General features: G+C 47.8%; 1 protein-coding gene across 1 annotated transcript; it reads right to left on the bottom strand.

Annotated features, from left to right (window-relative positions):
• Positions 1–56: 56 nt before the first annotated feature.
• fsd2 (fibronectin type III and SPRY domain containing 2) lies at positions 57–15957 on the bottom strand. The gene is made up of 13 exons (XM_079873823.1): positions 15861–15957; positions 14405–14618; positions 14223–14318; positions 12851–13084; positions 12743–12765; positions 6880–7001; positions 5556–5714; positions 5012–5146; positions 4749–4899; positions 2455–2588; positions 1492–1624; positions 1234–1410; positions 57–657 (listed from the first exon to the last, which is right to left on the bottom strand). The coding sequence occupies exons 2-13, from the start codon at positions 14615–14617 to the stop codon at positions 414–416; spliced, it is 1821 nt and encodes a 606-aa protein (XP_079729949.1). The 5' UTR covers position 14618; positions 15861–15957; the 3' UTR covers positions 57–413.
• Positions 15958–16489: the final 532 nt, after the last annotated feature.

Raw genomic sequence — 16489 nt, 5'->3', positions numbered from 1 at the left:
TCCTCATGTTTTACAGCACTAATGTGTATCTGTTCCTATGGAATAATAAAGAAGTAAACGGCACACAGACTCTTTTATTCGGCTCAGAGTCTCTCAGATCATCGGTGGAGCCGGTGGGCCGGTGTGGAGCCGAAGCGCTCGGGGTTATCCAGGTCTCTTTTATTCGGCTCAGAGTCAAGTCCAGTCACCTTTTATTTATACAGCGCTCTTTACAACACAGTGTTTCACAGCAGCTTTACTGAGATAACAGGAAAATAATGCAGAAAAGTTTGTTTCTAGAAGAAAATAGTGTCACAGTCCAGCTTAAGTGAGTTCAGTGATGGTTCATTTTTGTTGAAAAGTTATTAATTTAGTTCATTTAACCCTAACCCAGGCAGATCAATAATATTGTTGAATATTAAATTAAATGAGTCTCAGATCATGGGTGGAGCCGGTAGGCCGGTGTGGAGCCGCAGTGCTCCGGGGTTATCCAGGGCGAAGCAGGGCTGGACGCGGTGCAGGAACCGGCAGCTGAAGGTGTGCAGGTGTTGCCGCAGCGCTGCGTTATAGAACGACAGGATTCCTCCGCCGTAATCCAGGAACACACCGATCCGCAGCGGCTGCACCGTGATCCGAACGTCCGGCGTCCAGCCATTGTGCAGGAACTCGTATTTATGTCTGCGGAAGAAGAGCGTGTTCATCAGGTTCGTTCATTACTTAACATAAAAAGAGCCCAATTCAAACTTCAGACCTCACACCTATTATAAACACTGGGATCCTCGATCCGAATATAAACTTTACTAAATCAATCCTGTGGTCGGAGGAAAACGTGTCGCTTTTGAAGCCACAAGGTTTAGTCCATCACTGAAGCGTATCCTGTGACGCCTCATGACAGAAGCTCATGTCGAGTCCTCTTAAAGGGATAGTTCACCCAAAAATAAATGAATTTACTCTCCCTCAAGTCATCCTAGGTGTATATGACATTTTTCTTTCAGACGAACACAGTTGGAGTTATATTAAATTATTTTATAATCGACTATTTTTATAATTGTTAAGGGAACAAATTAAAATAATATAATTTAAGATTTTTACATTTGAACCATTTTGTCTTATTTTAAATGGTTTGAAGTCATCTTGTGCTCGTTAGACGTCTCCCTGTTTCATTAGTGAGACCTCTAAAGCATGCTGGGAGGTTTGTCCCGATACACTGCTCTGATTGGCTCCGGTGATGACAGCATGTGTCATGTGACGCACCTGGACGGCGTGACGATGTGTCTCATGCACCAGGACGTCTTGTTGCCGCCCAGGTACGAGTTCCTCTGAGTGTCTTCATACGCCACGCCGACACGAAACTCAGTGTCTTCGTCCACCTCGATCTCCCAGTAATACTGACCTCTGATGGGCACCAGGTCTCCCAGAACCGCCACACACCTGCAACACACACACATCATGAGCTGCACTGGCCACAAAACACACACACACACACACACACACGTCATGAGCATGAGCGACCTGGCAAAGGTGCTGTCGCTGAAGGTCATTTGACTGAGAGGAAGATCTTCATCCAGGTAGAACATGGTGAGGCCGTCAGCCGACAGAGACAGACTGGGATGAGCGGTGTCTTCCAGCAGGTGGAAACAGGTGCCTACACACACACACACACACATACATCACAGCTCAGTTGATCAAGCACACACACGTCACAGCTCAGTTGATCACACACACACACGTCACAGCTCAGTTGATCACACACACACACACGTCACAGCTCAGTTGATCACACACGCGCACGTCACAGCTCAGTTGATCTCACACACACACACACGTCACAGCTCAGTTGATCACACACTCACACACACACACACACACACACACACACATCACAGCTCAGTTGATCACACACCTGCGGTGGAGATGTCCACAGGTTCGCTCCGGTCACTCGCGCACACACACACAAACACACACACACCTGCGGTGGAGATGTCCACAGGTTTGCTCCGGTCACTCACACACACACACACACACACACACACACACCTGCGGTGGAGATGTCCACAGGTTCGCTCCGGAGTCACACACACACACACACCTGCGGTGGAGATGTCCACAGGTTCGCTCCGGTCACTCGCACACACACACACACACACACACACACACACACCTGCGGTGGAGATGTCCACAGGTTCGCTCCGGTCACTCGCACACACACACACACACACCTGCGGTGGAGATGTCCACAGGTTCGCTCCGGTCACTCGCACACACACACACACACACACACCTGCGGTGGAGATGTCCACAGGTTCGCTCCGGTCACTCGCACACACACACACACACACACACACACACACACACACACCTGCGGTGGAGATGTCCACAGGTTCGCTCCGGAGTCACACACACACACACACCTGCGGTGGAGATGTCCACAGGTTCGCTCCGGTCACTCGCACACACACACACTCACACACACACCTGCGGTGGAGATGTCTACAGGTTCGCTCCGGTCACTCGGACCGCCGGTGTTCACGGCTCTGACGCTGATGATGTAGTGTTTCCAGGGCTGGAGCTGCACCAGACACTCACAGGATGGGATCGCCACCACCGACCTGCCAGAAAAACAGCTGCCTTAGAGTTACATTAACCCAACCCTGCCAGAGAAACAGCTGCCTTAGAGTTACATCAACCCAACCCTGACCCAACCCTGCCAGAGAAACAGCTGCCTTAGGGTTACATCAACCCAACCCTGACCCAACCCTGCCAGAGAAACAGCTGCCTTAGAGTTACATCAACCCAACCCTGACCCAACCCTGCCAGAGAAACAGCTGCCTTAGGGTTACATCAACCCAACCCTGACCCAACCCTGCCAGAGAAACAGCTGCCTTAGAGTTACATCAACCCAACCTTGCCAGAGAAACAGCTGCCTTAGGGTTACATCAACCCAACCCTGACCCAACCCTGCCAGAGAAACAGCTGCCTTAGAGTTACATCAACCCAACCCTGACCCAACCCTGCCAGAGAAACAGCTGCCTTAGAGTTACATCAACCCAACCCTGCCAGAGAAACAGCTGCCTTAGAGTTACATCAACCCAACCCTGCCAGAGAAACAGCTGCCTTAGAGTTACATCAACCCAACCCTGCCAGAGAAACAGCTGCCTTAGAGTTACATCAACCCAACCCTGACCCAACCCTGCCTGAGAAACAGCTGCCTTAGTTACATCAACCCAACCCTGCCAGAGAAACAGCTGCCTTAGAGTTACATCAACCCAACCCTGCTTGAGAAACAGCTGCCTTAGAGTTACATCAACCCAACCTTGCCAGAGAAACAGCTGCCTTAGGGTTACATCAACCCAACCCTGACCCAACCCTGCCAGAGAATCAGCTGCCTTAGTTACATCAACCCAACCCTGACCCAACCCTGCCCGAGAATCAGCTGCCTTAGAGTTACATCAACCCAACCCTGACCCAACCCTGCCCGAGAAACAGCTGCCTTAGAGTTACATCAACCCAACCCTGACCCAACCCTGCCCGAGAAACAGCTGCCTTAGAGTTTCATCAACCCAACCCTGCCCGAGAATCAGCTGCCTTAGGGTTACATCAACCCAACCCTGCCAGAGAAACAGCTGCCTTAGGGTTACATCAACCCAACCCTGCTTGAGAAACAGCTGCCTTAGGGTTACATCAACCCAACCCTGCCAGAGAAACAGCTGCCTTAGGGTTACATCAACCCAACCCTGCTTGAGAAACAGCTGCCTTAGAGTTACATCAACCCAACCTTGCCAGAGAAACAGCTGCCTTAGGGTTACATCAACCCAACCCTGACCCAACCCTGCCAGAGAATCAGCTGCCTTAGTTACATCAACCCAACCCTGACCCAACCCTGCCCGAGAATCAGCTGCCTTAGAGTTACATCAACCCAACCCTGACCCAACCCTGCCCGAGAAACAGCTGCCTTAGAGTTACATCAACCCAACCCTGACCCAACCCTGCCCGAGAAACAGCTGCCTTAGGGTTACATCAACCCAACCCTGCCAGAGAAACAGCTGCCTTAGGGTTACATCAACCCAACCCTGCCCGAGAAACAGCTGCCTTAGAGTTACATCAACCCAACCCTGACCCAAACCAAACCTGACCTAGATTCGCGAGTTCACACCCAGATGTAAGTGGTATGTAAGTGGTTAGGACTAGAGGTGTGGAGAAGGGGTGGTGGAGGGATGCTGCTAAACTGTCAACGAATTGAGGTAAGACTGCTGAGTGTATATATATACACCTCTTATCGTTGATTGCTTGAGTGCTCTCCACTCGTGTTAATTATCTGAACGTGCTCCTCCCAAACTTTGTTAATAAAAACAATGACTCGAGGATGTAAAAAAGATGTTCCAGTAATAGTCCTTTTCTTAAACCTATCCGTTGTGACCAGAAGTGAGCAAACCTAGTGTTAAACCTTGGACTGGGATATTTTTGGGGGTCTATTTCTGTACCCATTCTCATACCTAAACCTACCCTGTACTTTGTGGTTAGATTCAATTTAACCCCACACTTACCCTCACCCTAAACTTACCCATTCGATCTACACCCGTACCAATCCTCACCCTAAACTACCCATGGTAGCCCTATGGATTAGACACCTAGTCCTAGTTTTTAACTCCTGGATTTGACATGGCTGGATCAATTTAGATTTAGATTTTAATTGATTGATTGATTGATTGATTGATTGATTGATTGATTGTGTGTGTGTGTGTGTGTGTGTGTGTGTGTGTGTCACTGACTCCGTCGTAGTGTTGCTGCTGTCGGTGTCGCTCTCTCTGAACTCCAGTGTATATGATTCCACAGGGTTTGTGTTTCCAGAGTCCCAGCGGATCAGCGCCGCGTCCAGGCTGCTCACACACTGCCGGGGCCTGATGACAGGAGGAGAGGGAACTACACACACACACACACACACACACACGGTCAGAGCACACACACACACACACACACACACACACACACACACACACACACACACACACACACACACACACACACACCGTACCCGTCATGTACACGGCTCTCTCGCTGGCCGGGCTGATGCCAGTGGTGTTGGTGGCCGTGACCCACAGCTCGTACTGGGCGTTCGGGAGCAGATCAGACACTGTGCAGTGAGTCTCCTTCACCTTCAGCTGAGACACTGACAAACACACACACACATTTACATTTATGCATTTGGCAAATGCTTTTATCCGACTTAAGCGACTTACAATGCATCTCAAGGTACACATTTATTCATTCTTATCAGTTCTTGCTTTCCCTGGGAATCAAACCCACCTTGGCGTTGCAAGCAAGAGACACAAACACACACTAATACACAACTACACAACCACAGCTGCAGTGTGTCAGCAGTCGAGCACAAACCCTAACCCTGCACTTCACTGGTCAAATCAAACCAGTGACCTCAGTCTAGTATTGGCAGCACATCCTGATGGACTGAGCTTTACTGTATCAGATCCATCATGATCTTTCTGAAGTCTGATCATCAGGTGACCAGTGAAATGGCTTGCGGTTCTGAACTGGTTTGGGTAATAATGGCGTGTGTTTACCGTCCTGCAGCGGCTCCATGGTGCAGTCGTCTGAGATCAGGCGCCAGTAAAGCTCGTAGAACTCCACGGTGTCGTCGGAGAACAGACTCCAGCACACACGCAGCGACGTGTCCGTGGCCGAGTTGCAGATCTGAGGGTTCATGACCGGAGCCGATGGAGCTGGACACACACACACACACACACACACACAGGCTTATATCCTACAGTATCCTGTGGATCAAAAGTATATTAATTTGTGTTCCGAAGATGAACAAAGGTCTTTTGTGTTAGGAAAGACTTTTTTTTTTTTGCGTGAACCATCCCTTTAAGTGAGTGTATGTTTTTAAGCACAATTTGGACATTTTATTTGCATCTTGTTGTTTCCATCCAGCCTTTCTTATACTAAAATTGGCATAAAATATATACATGGAAACCCAGCAAATATAAAAGAGCAGTAATGGTGTCTGTAGGGGTGTGCGATATCACGATTTTTGATTGTGGACAATTAAAATGTCTCCACAATCTGCTTTTGAAGAAATATCGCAGCATCGTGTATTCTATCAGTTTGCAGTTCTGGCACCTCCGTCTCAACATACTGTACAACGTGACGAATATTCATATCAAATGTTAACACAAAACACAAAAGAATATATTTAGAAGAATGTGGGTAACCAAACAGTAGCTGGTCCCCATTAACTTCCATAGTAGGAAGAAAATATACTATAGCAGTCTCTGGGGTACATCAACTGTTTGCTTACCCACATTCTTCAAAATAACTTTTATTTTCAATAGAAGAAAGAAACTTATTCGGGTTTAAAACAGTTTGAGAGAGTAAATGATGACAATTTAAATTTTTAGGAGAACTATCCCTTTAATGTTTAATAAAACAACAAAACACAATGAGGAAATCACTCACTGCTCTTGACTGAGAACTTTAATAGTAGCTTTAATAAGAATCAATGTATCATTTATACAGTGAAGTCTATGTTGTGTTTTATTTTCATATTTGTTCATTTAATTAATTACTTCAATGCTACTGTTAAATACACCTACTGTAGCTGAAAACAATAAAGCACTGTTTATTTCATTTGTATATTAAGTTGTGTAATGTGTATCTTTGTTCTTAATTTTGAATAACAAAGAAAATAATGACAAAGATTTTTTTCTTTTTATCTTTATTAAGACTTTGTTTTTAAGAATAGGGACATTAGTTTGGCTGTAATGCTCAGTCTCTTGCAAAATAGTAAAACCAACATGAAAAGGAATCGTGATAGAATCGTGAATCGTGATTTTCCTGAAAAAAAAAATCGTGATATGATATTTTTGCCATATCGCCCACCCCTACCTGGAAGCACGTTTATGGAGTCCATCATCTGTCGGACATCGGACAGATCCGTCGTCGAAACATCAAAGTCCAGAGACACTCCCAGCTTCAGATCCACTTCCTTACTGGAAAACTGCTCAACTCTGATTGGACAGAATATGATAATTCCAGATTGTGTTAACTGTGATGGTCAGGCACGTCACTTTATTGTCCACTGTCATTCCAGATGTAGGACGTGCACTTCGAAAGCTCAAAACACTGACTGTTGACATTCATATCTAACGTAGGAATGAATGTTGAGCCTCAAATGTTCTTGGTTTGCATGTGACCAATCTTGACGCATTTGAAATGACGACTTAAGTTTCAGTCTGTTCAGTTCAACATTAACATCCACTCGTTGTGTGGAAAAGAGCAATATGAACATTCTGCTACACATCTCCTTTTGTGAAGGTAATGCAGAAATGTTTTATAGTATTTGGCAACTTTTTCTATCATACTTTAAAAAAGAGAAAAACTGGTAATTTCAACTATATGTAATCCGTTCTGAGCATTTGGCCCTTGCTGCTCCTTTCCGTCACCACGGATTTATTAATAAACAGAGCAAAAAACAACAACTGTATTTTCTTTTCCGGCCAGTTGGTAGTGATTTTATATACAGTATATTGCCAAAAGTTTTGGGACGTCTGCCTTTACATGCACATGAACTTAAATGACATCCCATTCTTAATCCGTAGGGTTTAATATGGAGTTGCTCCACCTTTGCAGCTATAACAGCTTCAACTCTTCTGGGAAGGCTTTACACAAGGTTTAGGAGTGTGTTTATGGGAATTTTTGACCAATCCTCTAGAAGTGCACTTGTGAGGTCAGACACTGATGTTGGACGAGAAGGTCTGGCTCTCAGTCTCCGCTCTAATTCATCCCAAAGCTGTTCTATCGGGTTGAGCTCAGGACTCTGTACAGGCCAGTCCAGTTCCTCCACACCAAACTCCTCATCCATGTCTTTATGGACCTGCTTTGTGCACTGGAGCGCAGTCATGCTGGAACAGGAACATCTACAAACTCTTCCCACAAAGTTGGGAGCATGAAGGGACCTAACTCTTACACTTGGCACAATGCAGTCAGGCAAGTACTGTTCTCCTGGCACTTTACACCACTGCATCCCACGCTTTACACCACTGCATCCCACGCTTTACACCACTGCATCCCACGCTTTACACCACTGCATCCCACGCTTTACACCACTGCATCCCACGCTTTACTCCACTGCATCCCACGCTTTACACCACTGCATCCCACGCTTTACACCACTGCATCCCACGCTTTACACCACTGCATCCCCCGCTTTACACCACTGCATCCCACGCTTTACTCCACTGCATCCCACGCTTTACACCACTGCATCCCACGCTTTACACCACTGCATCCCACGCTTTACTCCACTGCATCCCACGCTTTACTCCACTGCATCCCACGCTTTACTCCACTGCATCCAACGCTTTACTCCACTGCATCCCCCGCTTTACACCACTGCATCCCACACTTTACTCCACTGCATCCCACGCTTTACTCCACTGCATCCCACGCTTTACACCACTGCATCCCACGCTTTACACCACTGCATCCCCCGCTTTACACCACTGCATCCCACACTTTACTCCACTGCATCCCACGCTTTACTCCACTGCATCCCACGCTTTACTCCACTGCATCCCACACTTTACTCCACTGCATCCCACGCTTTACACCACTGCACCCCACACTTTACACCACTGCATCCCACGCTTTACTCCACTGCATCCCACGCTTTACACCACTGCATCCCACGCTTTACACCACTGCATCCCACGCTTTACTCCACTGCATCCCACACTTTACTCCACTGCATCCCACGCTTTACACCACTGCACCCCACACTTTACACCACTGCATCCCACGCTTTACTCCACTGCATCCCACGCTTTACACCACTGCATCCCACGCTTTACACCACTGCATCCCATGCTTTACACCACTGCATCCCACGCTTTACACCACTGCATCCCACGCTTTACACCACTGCATCCCACGCTTTACACCACTGCATCCCACGCTTTACTCCACTGCACCCCACGCTTTACACCACTGCATCCCACGCTTTACACCACTGCACCCCACACTTTACTCCACTGCACCCCACGCTTTACACCACTGCATCCCACGCTTTACACCACTGCACCCCACACTTTACTCCACTGCATCCCACGCTTTACTCCACTGCATCCCACGCTTTACACCACTGCATCCCACGCTTTACCCCACTGCATCCCACGCTTTACACCACTGCACCCCACACTTTACACCACTGCATCCCACACTTTACTCCACTGCATCCCACGCTTTACACCACCACGCTTTACACCACTGCATCCCACGCTTTACCCCACTGCATCCCACGCTTTACACCACTGCACCCCACACTTTACACCACTGCATCCCACGCTTTACACCACTGCACCCCACACTTTACTCCACTGCATCCCACGCTTTACACCACTGCATCCCACGCTTTACACCACTGCATCCCACGCTTTACACCACTGCACCCCACGCTTTACTCCACTGCATCCCACGCTTTACACCACTGCATCCCACGCTTTACACCACTGCATCCCACGCTTTACACCACTGCATCCCACGCTTTACACCACTGCATCCCACGCTTTACACCACTGCATCCCACGCTTTACACCACTGCATCCCACGCTTTACCCCACTGCATCCCACGCTTTACACCACTGCATCCCACGCTTTACACCACTGCATCCCACGCTTTACACCACTGCACCCCACGCTTTACACCACTGCATCCCACACTTTACACCACTGCATCCCACACTTTACACCACTGCATCACACACTTTACACCACTGCACCCCACGCTTTACACCACTGCACCCCACACTTTACACCACTGCACCCCACACTTTACACCACTGCACCCCACGCTTTACACCACTGCATCCCACACTTTACACCACTGCATCCCACGCTTTACTCCACTGCATCCCACGCTTTACGCCACTGCACCCCACGCTTTACGCCACTGCACCCCACGCTTTACACCACTGCATCCCACGCTTTACACCACTGCATCCCACACTTTACTCCACTGCATCCCACGCTTTACTCCACTGCATCCCACGCTTTACACCACTGCATCCCACACTTTACACCACTGCACCCCACGCTTTACACCACTGCATCCCACGCTTTACACCACTGCATCCCACGCTTTACACCACTGCATCCCACGCTTTACACCACTGCATCCCACGCTTTACTCCACTGCATCCCACGCTTTACGCCACTGCACCCCACGCTTTACGCCACTGCACCCCACGCTTTACTCCACTGCATCCCACGCTTTACACCACTGCACCCCACGCTTTACACCACTGCACCCCACGCTTTACACCACTGCTTCCGACGCTTTACACCACTGCATCCCACGCTTTACACCACTGCATCCCACGCTTTACACCACTGCATCCCACGCTTTACACCACTGCATCCCGCGCTTTACACCACTGCACCCCGCGCTTTACACCACTGCATCCCACGCTTTACACCACTGCATCCCGCGCTTTACACCACTGCACCCCGCGCTTTACACCACTGCATCCCACGCTTTACACCACTGCATCCCACACTTTACACCACTGCATCCCACACTTTACACCACTGCACCCCACGCTTTACACCACTGCATCCCACACTTTACACCACTGCATCCCACGCTTTACACCACTGCATCCCACACTTTACACCACTGCACCCCACGCTTTACACCACTGCATCCCACACTTTACACCACTGCATCCCACGCTTTACACCACTGCATCCCACGCTTTACACCACTGCATCCCACGCTTTACACCACTGCATCCCACGCTTTACACCACTGCATCCCACACTTTACACCACTGCATCCCACACTTTACACCACTGCATCCCACACTTTACACCACTGCATCCCACGCTTTACTGCATCCCACGCCACTGCATCCCACACTTTATACCACTGCATCCCACGCTTTACACCACTGCATCCCACACTTTACACCACTGCATCCCACGCTTTACTGCATCCCACGCCACTGCATCCCACACTTTACACCACTGCATCCCACGCTTTACACCACTGCATCCCACACTTTACACCACTGCATCCCACGCTTTACTCCACTGCATCCAACGTTTTACACCACTGCATCCCACGCTTTACACCACTGCACCCCACGCTTTACACCACTGCACCCCACACTTTACACCACTGCACCCCACGCTTTACTCCACTGCATCCCACGTTTTACACCACTGCACCCCACGCTTTACTCCACTGCATCCCACGTTTTACACCACTGCATCCCACGCTTTACACCACTGCACCCCACGCTTTACACCACTGCACCCCACACTTTACGCCACTGCATCCCACGCTTTACACCACTGCACCCCACGCTTTACTCCACTGCATCCCACGTTTTACACCACTGCACCCCACGCTTTACACCACTGCACCCCACGCTTTACACCACTGCATCCCACGCTTTACACCACTGCATCCCACGCTTTACACCACTGCACCCCACGCTTTACACCACTGCACCCCACACTTTACACCACTGCATCCCACGCTTTACTCCACTGCATCCCACGCTTTACGCCACTGCACCCCACGCTTTACACCACTGCATCCCACGCTTTACTCCACTGCATCCCACGCTTTACACCACTGCATCCCACGCTTTACACCACTGCATCCCACGCTTTACACCACTGCATCCCACGCTTTACTCCACTGCATCCCACGCTTTACTCCACTGCATCCCACGCTTTACACCACTGCATCCCACGCTTTACACCACTGCACCCCACGCTTTACACCACTGCATCCCACGCTTTACACCACTGCATCCCACGCTTTACACCACTGCACCCCACGCTTTACACCACTGCACCCCACACTTTACACCACTGCATCCCACGCTTTACACCACTGCATCCCACGCTTTACACCACTGCATCCCACGCTTTACACCACTGCATCCCACGCTTTACACCACTGCACCCCACGCTTTACACCACTGCATCCCACGCTTTACACCACTGCACCCCACACTTTACACCACTGCATCCCACGCTTTACACCACTGCATCCCACACTTTACACCACTGCATCCCACACTTTACACCACTGCTTCCCACGCTTTACACCACTGCATCCCACGCTTTACACCACTGCATCCCACGCTTTACACCACTGCATCCCACGCTTTACACCACTGCCTCCCACGGTTTACCGCACCACTCCATCCCACGCTTTACACCACTGCATCCCACGCTTTGCACTGCACTTGGTGATGTAAGGCTTGGATGCAGCTGCTCGGCCATGGAAACCCATTCCATGAAGCTCTACACACTGTTCTTGAGCTAATCTGAAGGCCACAGAAGTGTGGAGGTCTGTAGCTGTTGAAAGTTGGCGACTGCTGCGCACTGTGAGCCTCAGCATGCGCTGACCCGCTATGGGATTTTACGTGGCTGAGTTGCTGTTGTTCCCAATTGCTTCCACTTTGTTATAATACCACTAACAGATGAACGTGGAATATTTAATAGTGAGGAAATTTCACGAATGGACTTATTGCACAGGTGGCAACCGATCACGGTGTCACGCTTGAGTTCACTGAGCTCCTGAGAGCGACCCATTCTTTCACAGATGTTTAATCAAACATCTTTTGAATTCCACAGAAGAAAGAAGGAAAGTCACACTGATTTGAAACCACATGAAGTTGAGTAACTAATGACAGAATGATTATTAGACACGCCACAAACTGCATCCACTTACCTCTTCATGATTGGCATGACAGCCTGTCAATCAGAGAGAGAGGGTGGGTCAGAAACTATTGATTATGTGGTTCTGTAATAACCCTGATGATCAGTGCTGATCTCTGACCTGCAGGAAGGCGCGCTGGTCCTGCTGTCGGTGAACTCCCTGCGCGCTCTCGATCAGCTGTTTGCACGCGTCCAGGGTTTGCCCACATCGCAGAAGCTCGCCATACAGACGCTCCAGCGCGCGGCTCTTCTGCTCGTCCAGCGCCGCCGCTCGCGTCTCGTGCCTCTGCGAGAGCGTTTGCAGGACCTCGTTATAATGCTGCTCCAGGTTCTGCTCCTGACGCCCGAAGTTCTCCTGGAAACACACAAGTTGCAATTTATAAAAACAAACTCGACTGAAAAAATTGCTGTTACAGTACATAAATACTTGAGAACTGAGCGACTGAGCCTGGTTTCTCCCAAGGGTTTTTTCTCCATTCTGTCACTGATGGAGTTTTGGTTTGGTTTCTGTCGCCATTGGCTTTTGTCTTGTTTAGTTGGGGACATTTCATTTAATATTCAACAATATTATTGATCTCCTGCATTGACACCATTATATGAGAACTGAACTGAGCTGGACGATGACATTACGGTTTTCTCCAGAGCGGCTATATACATATACATAATAGAGAGGCCCTATTGGCCGCTGGGCGCAAGAAATGCGGCCGCCATCTTAAACCGGTCATACTCCTAGTAGCGCAACTTAAAGTAGCTTCCTATGTAGTGAACTAGCCTTCTGCTGTGTTTGTGTTACTTGGCTTGTGTAGAGAAGCTTTATTCATGGCAGAGTAACTGATAGTTTAGCTCACTACAATTTCCAAGTAGCTTGCCCAACATTGTGTATTATTCACATGTAATTCACCCCAACAAAAGAAATAATAATATAATCATATATTGTTTCTTCAACTTATTAAAATATCTGACTTTACTGCCACTATCTGTCTCTGCTTCTCTATCATAGCCTACATCACATATCACAGGGTGACGGACGTCCCGGTTTTGGTTGCCTGTCCCTGGATAAATACAGAAACAAACGACCTCTGACCCCATTTAGTTTTTGAAGACACAACATTAGGGTTTTTCAATCAGAATGATAGTCAAACTGGAAAGTCCCCGTTTTTCCCCCTTTTCGGGGATTATGTTCCCAGTTTTGATCTCGGACGTCTGGTCCCTTTATATCATATATCAGAATATTCTATTACTGTTTAGCCCACTATGAATATTAAAATACGCCGAACCACGTGTCCTGCAACTGACTGAAGCTGGACTGTGACGCGGCTTTCTTCTGGAAACAAACCTGTTCTCTCTGTAAAGCTGCTTTGAAACACTCTGTGTTGTAAAGAGCGCTATAGAAATAAAGCTGACTTGACTTGACGTGCAGCATCAAACCACCTGAATGTGTGTGTGTGTGTGCGGAATGTGTGTGTGCGGAACACGGCGCTCGAGTCGCGCACCTCCACCGTGATGAAGATCTCCTCCAGGTTACTGGCGAAGTTTTCCATCTCCACGATCTTCTGGCTCAGCTTACCCCTGCTGCGGGACAGCTCCTCCTGGGAAAACACACGGCCTCATCACACACACCTGCACAGGTATGAGGAGCAGATCAACCGTTCAGGAGTGTGTGGCTGGTTCTCACCTTGATCTGCTGCGCGGCGGGGCCGAGCGCGAGGTGTGTGTGACGCGCGTGCGCCGCGGCGCCGGTGTGTGTGAGGACGTGGCAGTGGGAGCAGAAGGCATCAGGTGTGTGTGAGTCCTGCACCATCACAAACGCCTCTTCATCGTCAGCCTCGTCTTCCTCACTCAGCTCCTCCGCGATCACACACAGACCCCTCGCGTCAAACGCCTCCATCCTGAGCCAGAGAACACACACTGCTCACATTCATACACTCACTGTCGGTTTATATCCATTTCAATTAAATTCAATTGAGCTTTATTAGCATGACTGTGTATCACAATGTTGCCAAAGCATTAACATATTATATAAATAAAACAAACAAACAAAACATATCTTATCTCCTAGCTATCTTATACATATATATCTTATCTTATAGCATATCTTGCTGAATGTTCATTTTATCCTGTTGTGTTTATATCTTATTTTTCATGTGTGTGTGTGTGTGTGTGTGTGTGTGTGTGTTGGGGAAACACATTACAAGTAACGCAAGTTACTTTTTCAAGTAACTAGTAAAGTAACGCATTGCTTTTAAATGATCATATTTAGAATTTAAAGAAAAAGCTTAGCTAAATTGTAATGCAGGTTCGTTTGTTTTCCTATGTATTGATTGACTGAATTCTCGCAAGGACTAAATGTGAACATGCATTTACTCATCTCTCTTGCACAAAAACAGATTCATATTCCTCAAATGAATTAAAAAAAACAGTGAAATGCAAACTCAGAATATTACGCAAACCAGCAACAATTAAAGATGTTTATCTCGACCATACACTACAGATGATCATAAAACAGCTTTCAGATTCAGGAAAAGATGAGGTTTAGCTATTTGAAAGGAAACATTAGAAGAACACACACACACACACACTCTCTCTCTCTCTCTCTCTCACACACACACACACACACACACACACACACACACACACTCACTCTCTCTCTCTCTCTCTCTCTCTCTCTCTCTCTCTCACACACACACACACACACACACACACATGCACGCACACGCTCACACTCACTCTCTCTCTCTCTCTCTCTCTCTCTCTCTCTCACACACACACACACACAGTCACACACACACACACACACACACACACACACACACACACACACACACACACACACACACACACACACTCTCTCTCTCTCTCTCTCTCTCTCTCTCTCACACACACACACACACACACACACACACACAGGTACACTTCACAGTCTTACACACACACACACACACACACACTCAGACACACACACACACACACACACACTCACACACACTCACATACACTCTCTCATATACACTCATTCGGGGACGGACACACACACACACACGACATTTGCAGCCATAAACAAGCCTAACAATAACAGTTGTTTCCTTGCATTAATCTGAAATCGTCAAAGTAATAAAAGCGTCGAGAAATACCTGCTGTCTCTCAGTGTGTGTGTTCAGTGTGTTTCAGCTCAGTGTGTGTGTTCAGTGTGTTTCAGCTCAGTGTGTGTGTTCAGTGTGTTTCAGCTCAGAACAGATAAATATAGACTAACGTGTCGAATATCAGCAGGAGCTCAAACCCCTCACGACTAACTATGAATTTCAATGTTCACTGAACACACACACACACACACACACACACACACACACACACACACACACACACACACACACACACACACACACAGAGACAGCGACAGAGACAGAGACAGTGCAGCGATACATTCATAATCATCATATAATAATATGACGCCGGGCTTTAAATTATTCATCACTGCATGTTCTCTAAATGAAAACTTAGATGTAATGTTTATATTTTAATTCAATATATTTATAATTTAAAACGACAAAATAGACTGTATTAAACTTTAATTTTGACACACATTCAATTTATGTTCTAATATTTACATTTCACACATAATAGATCATGAAAGAATATAAACCTGACAAATGCAATGATTACACCGTTATTCGGATCAATCTGGCAACATTTGTGAAATTAGTTTTGTCAAATTGTTCCATTTATTTTTCCTATAAAGGCTTTACAGAACATTTAAGAGAGT

Source organism: Squalius cephalus (genome assembly GCF_949319135.1).
Source record: "Squalius cephalus genome assembly, chromosome: 6".
Classification (NCBI taxonomy): domain Eukaryota; kingdom Metazoa; phylum Chordata; class Actinopteri; order Cypriniformes; family Leuciscidae; genus Squalius; species Squalius cephalus.
The sequence above is the reverse complement of the archived record's forward strand: the minus strand, read 5'-3'. Positions and strand labels throughout refer to the sequence as shown.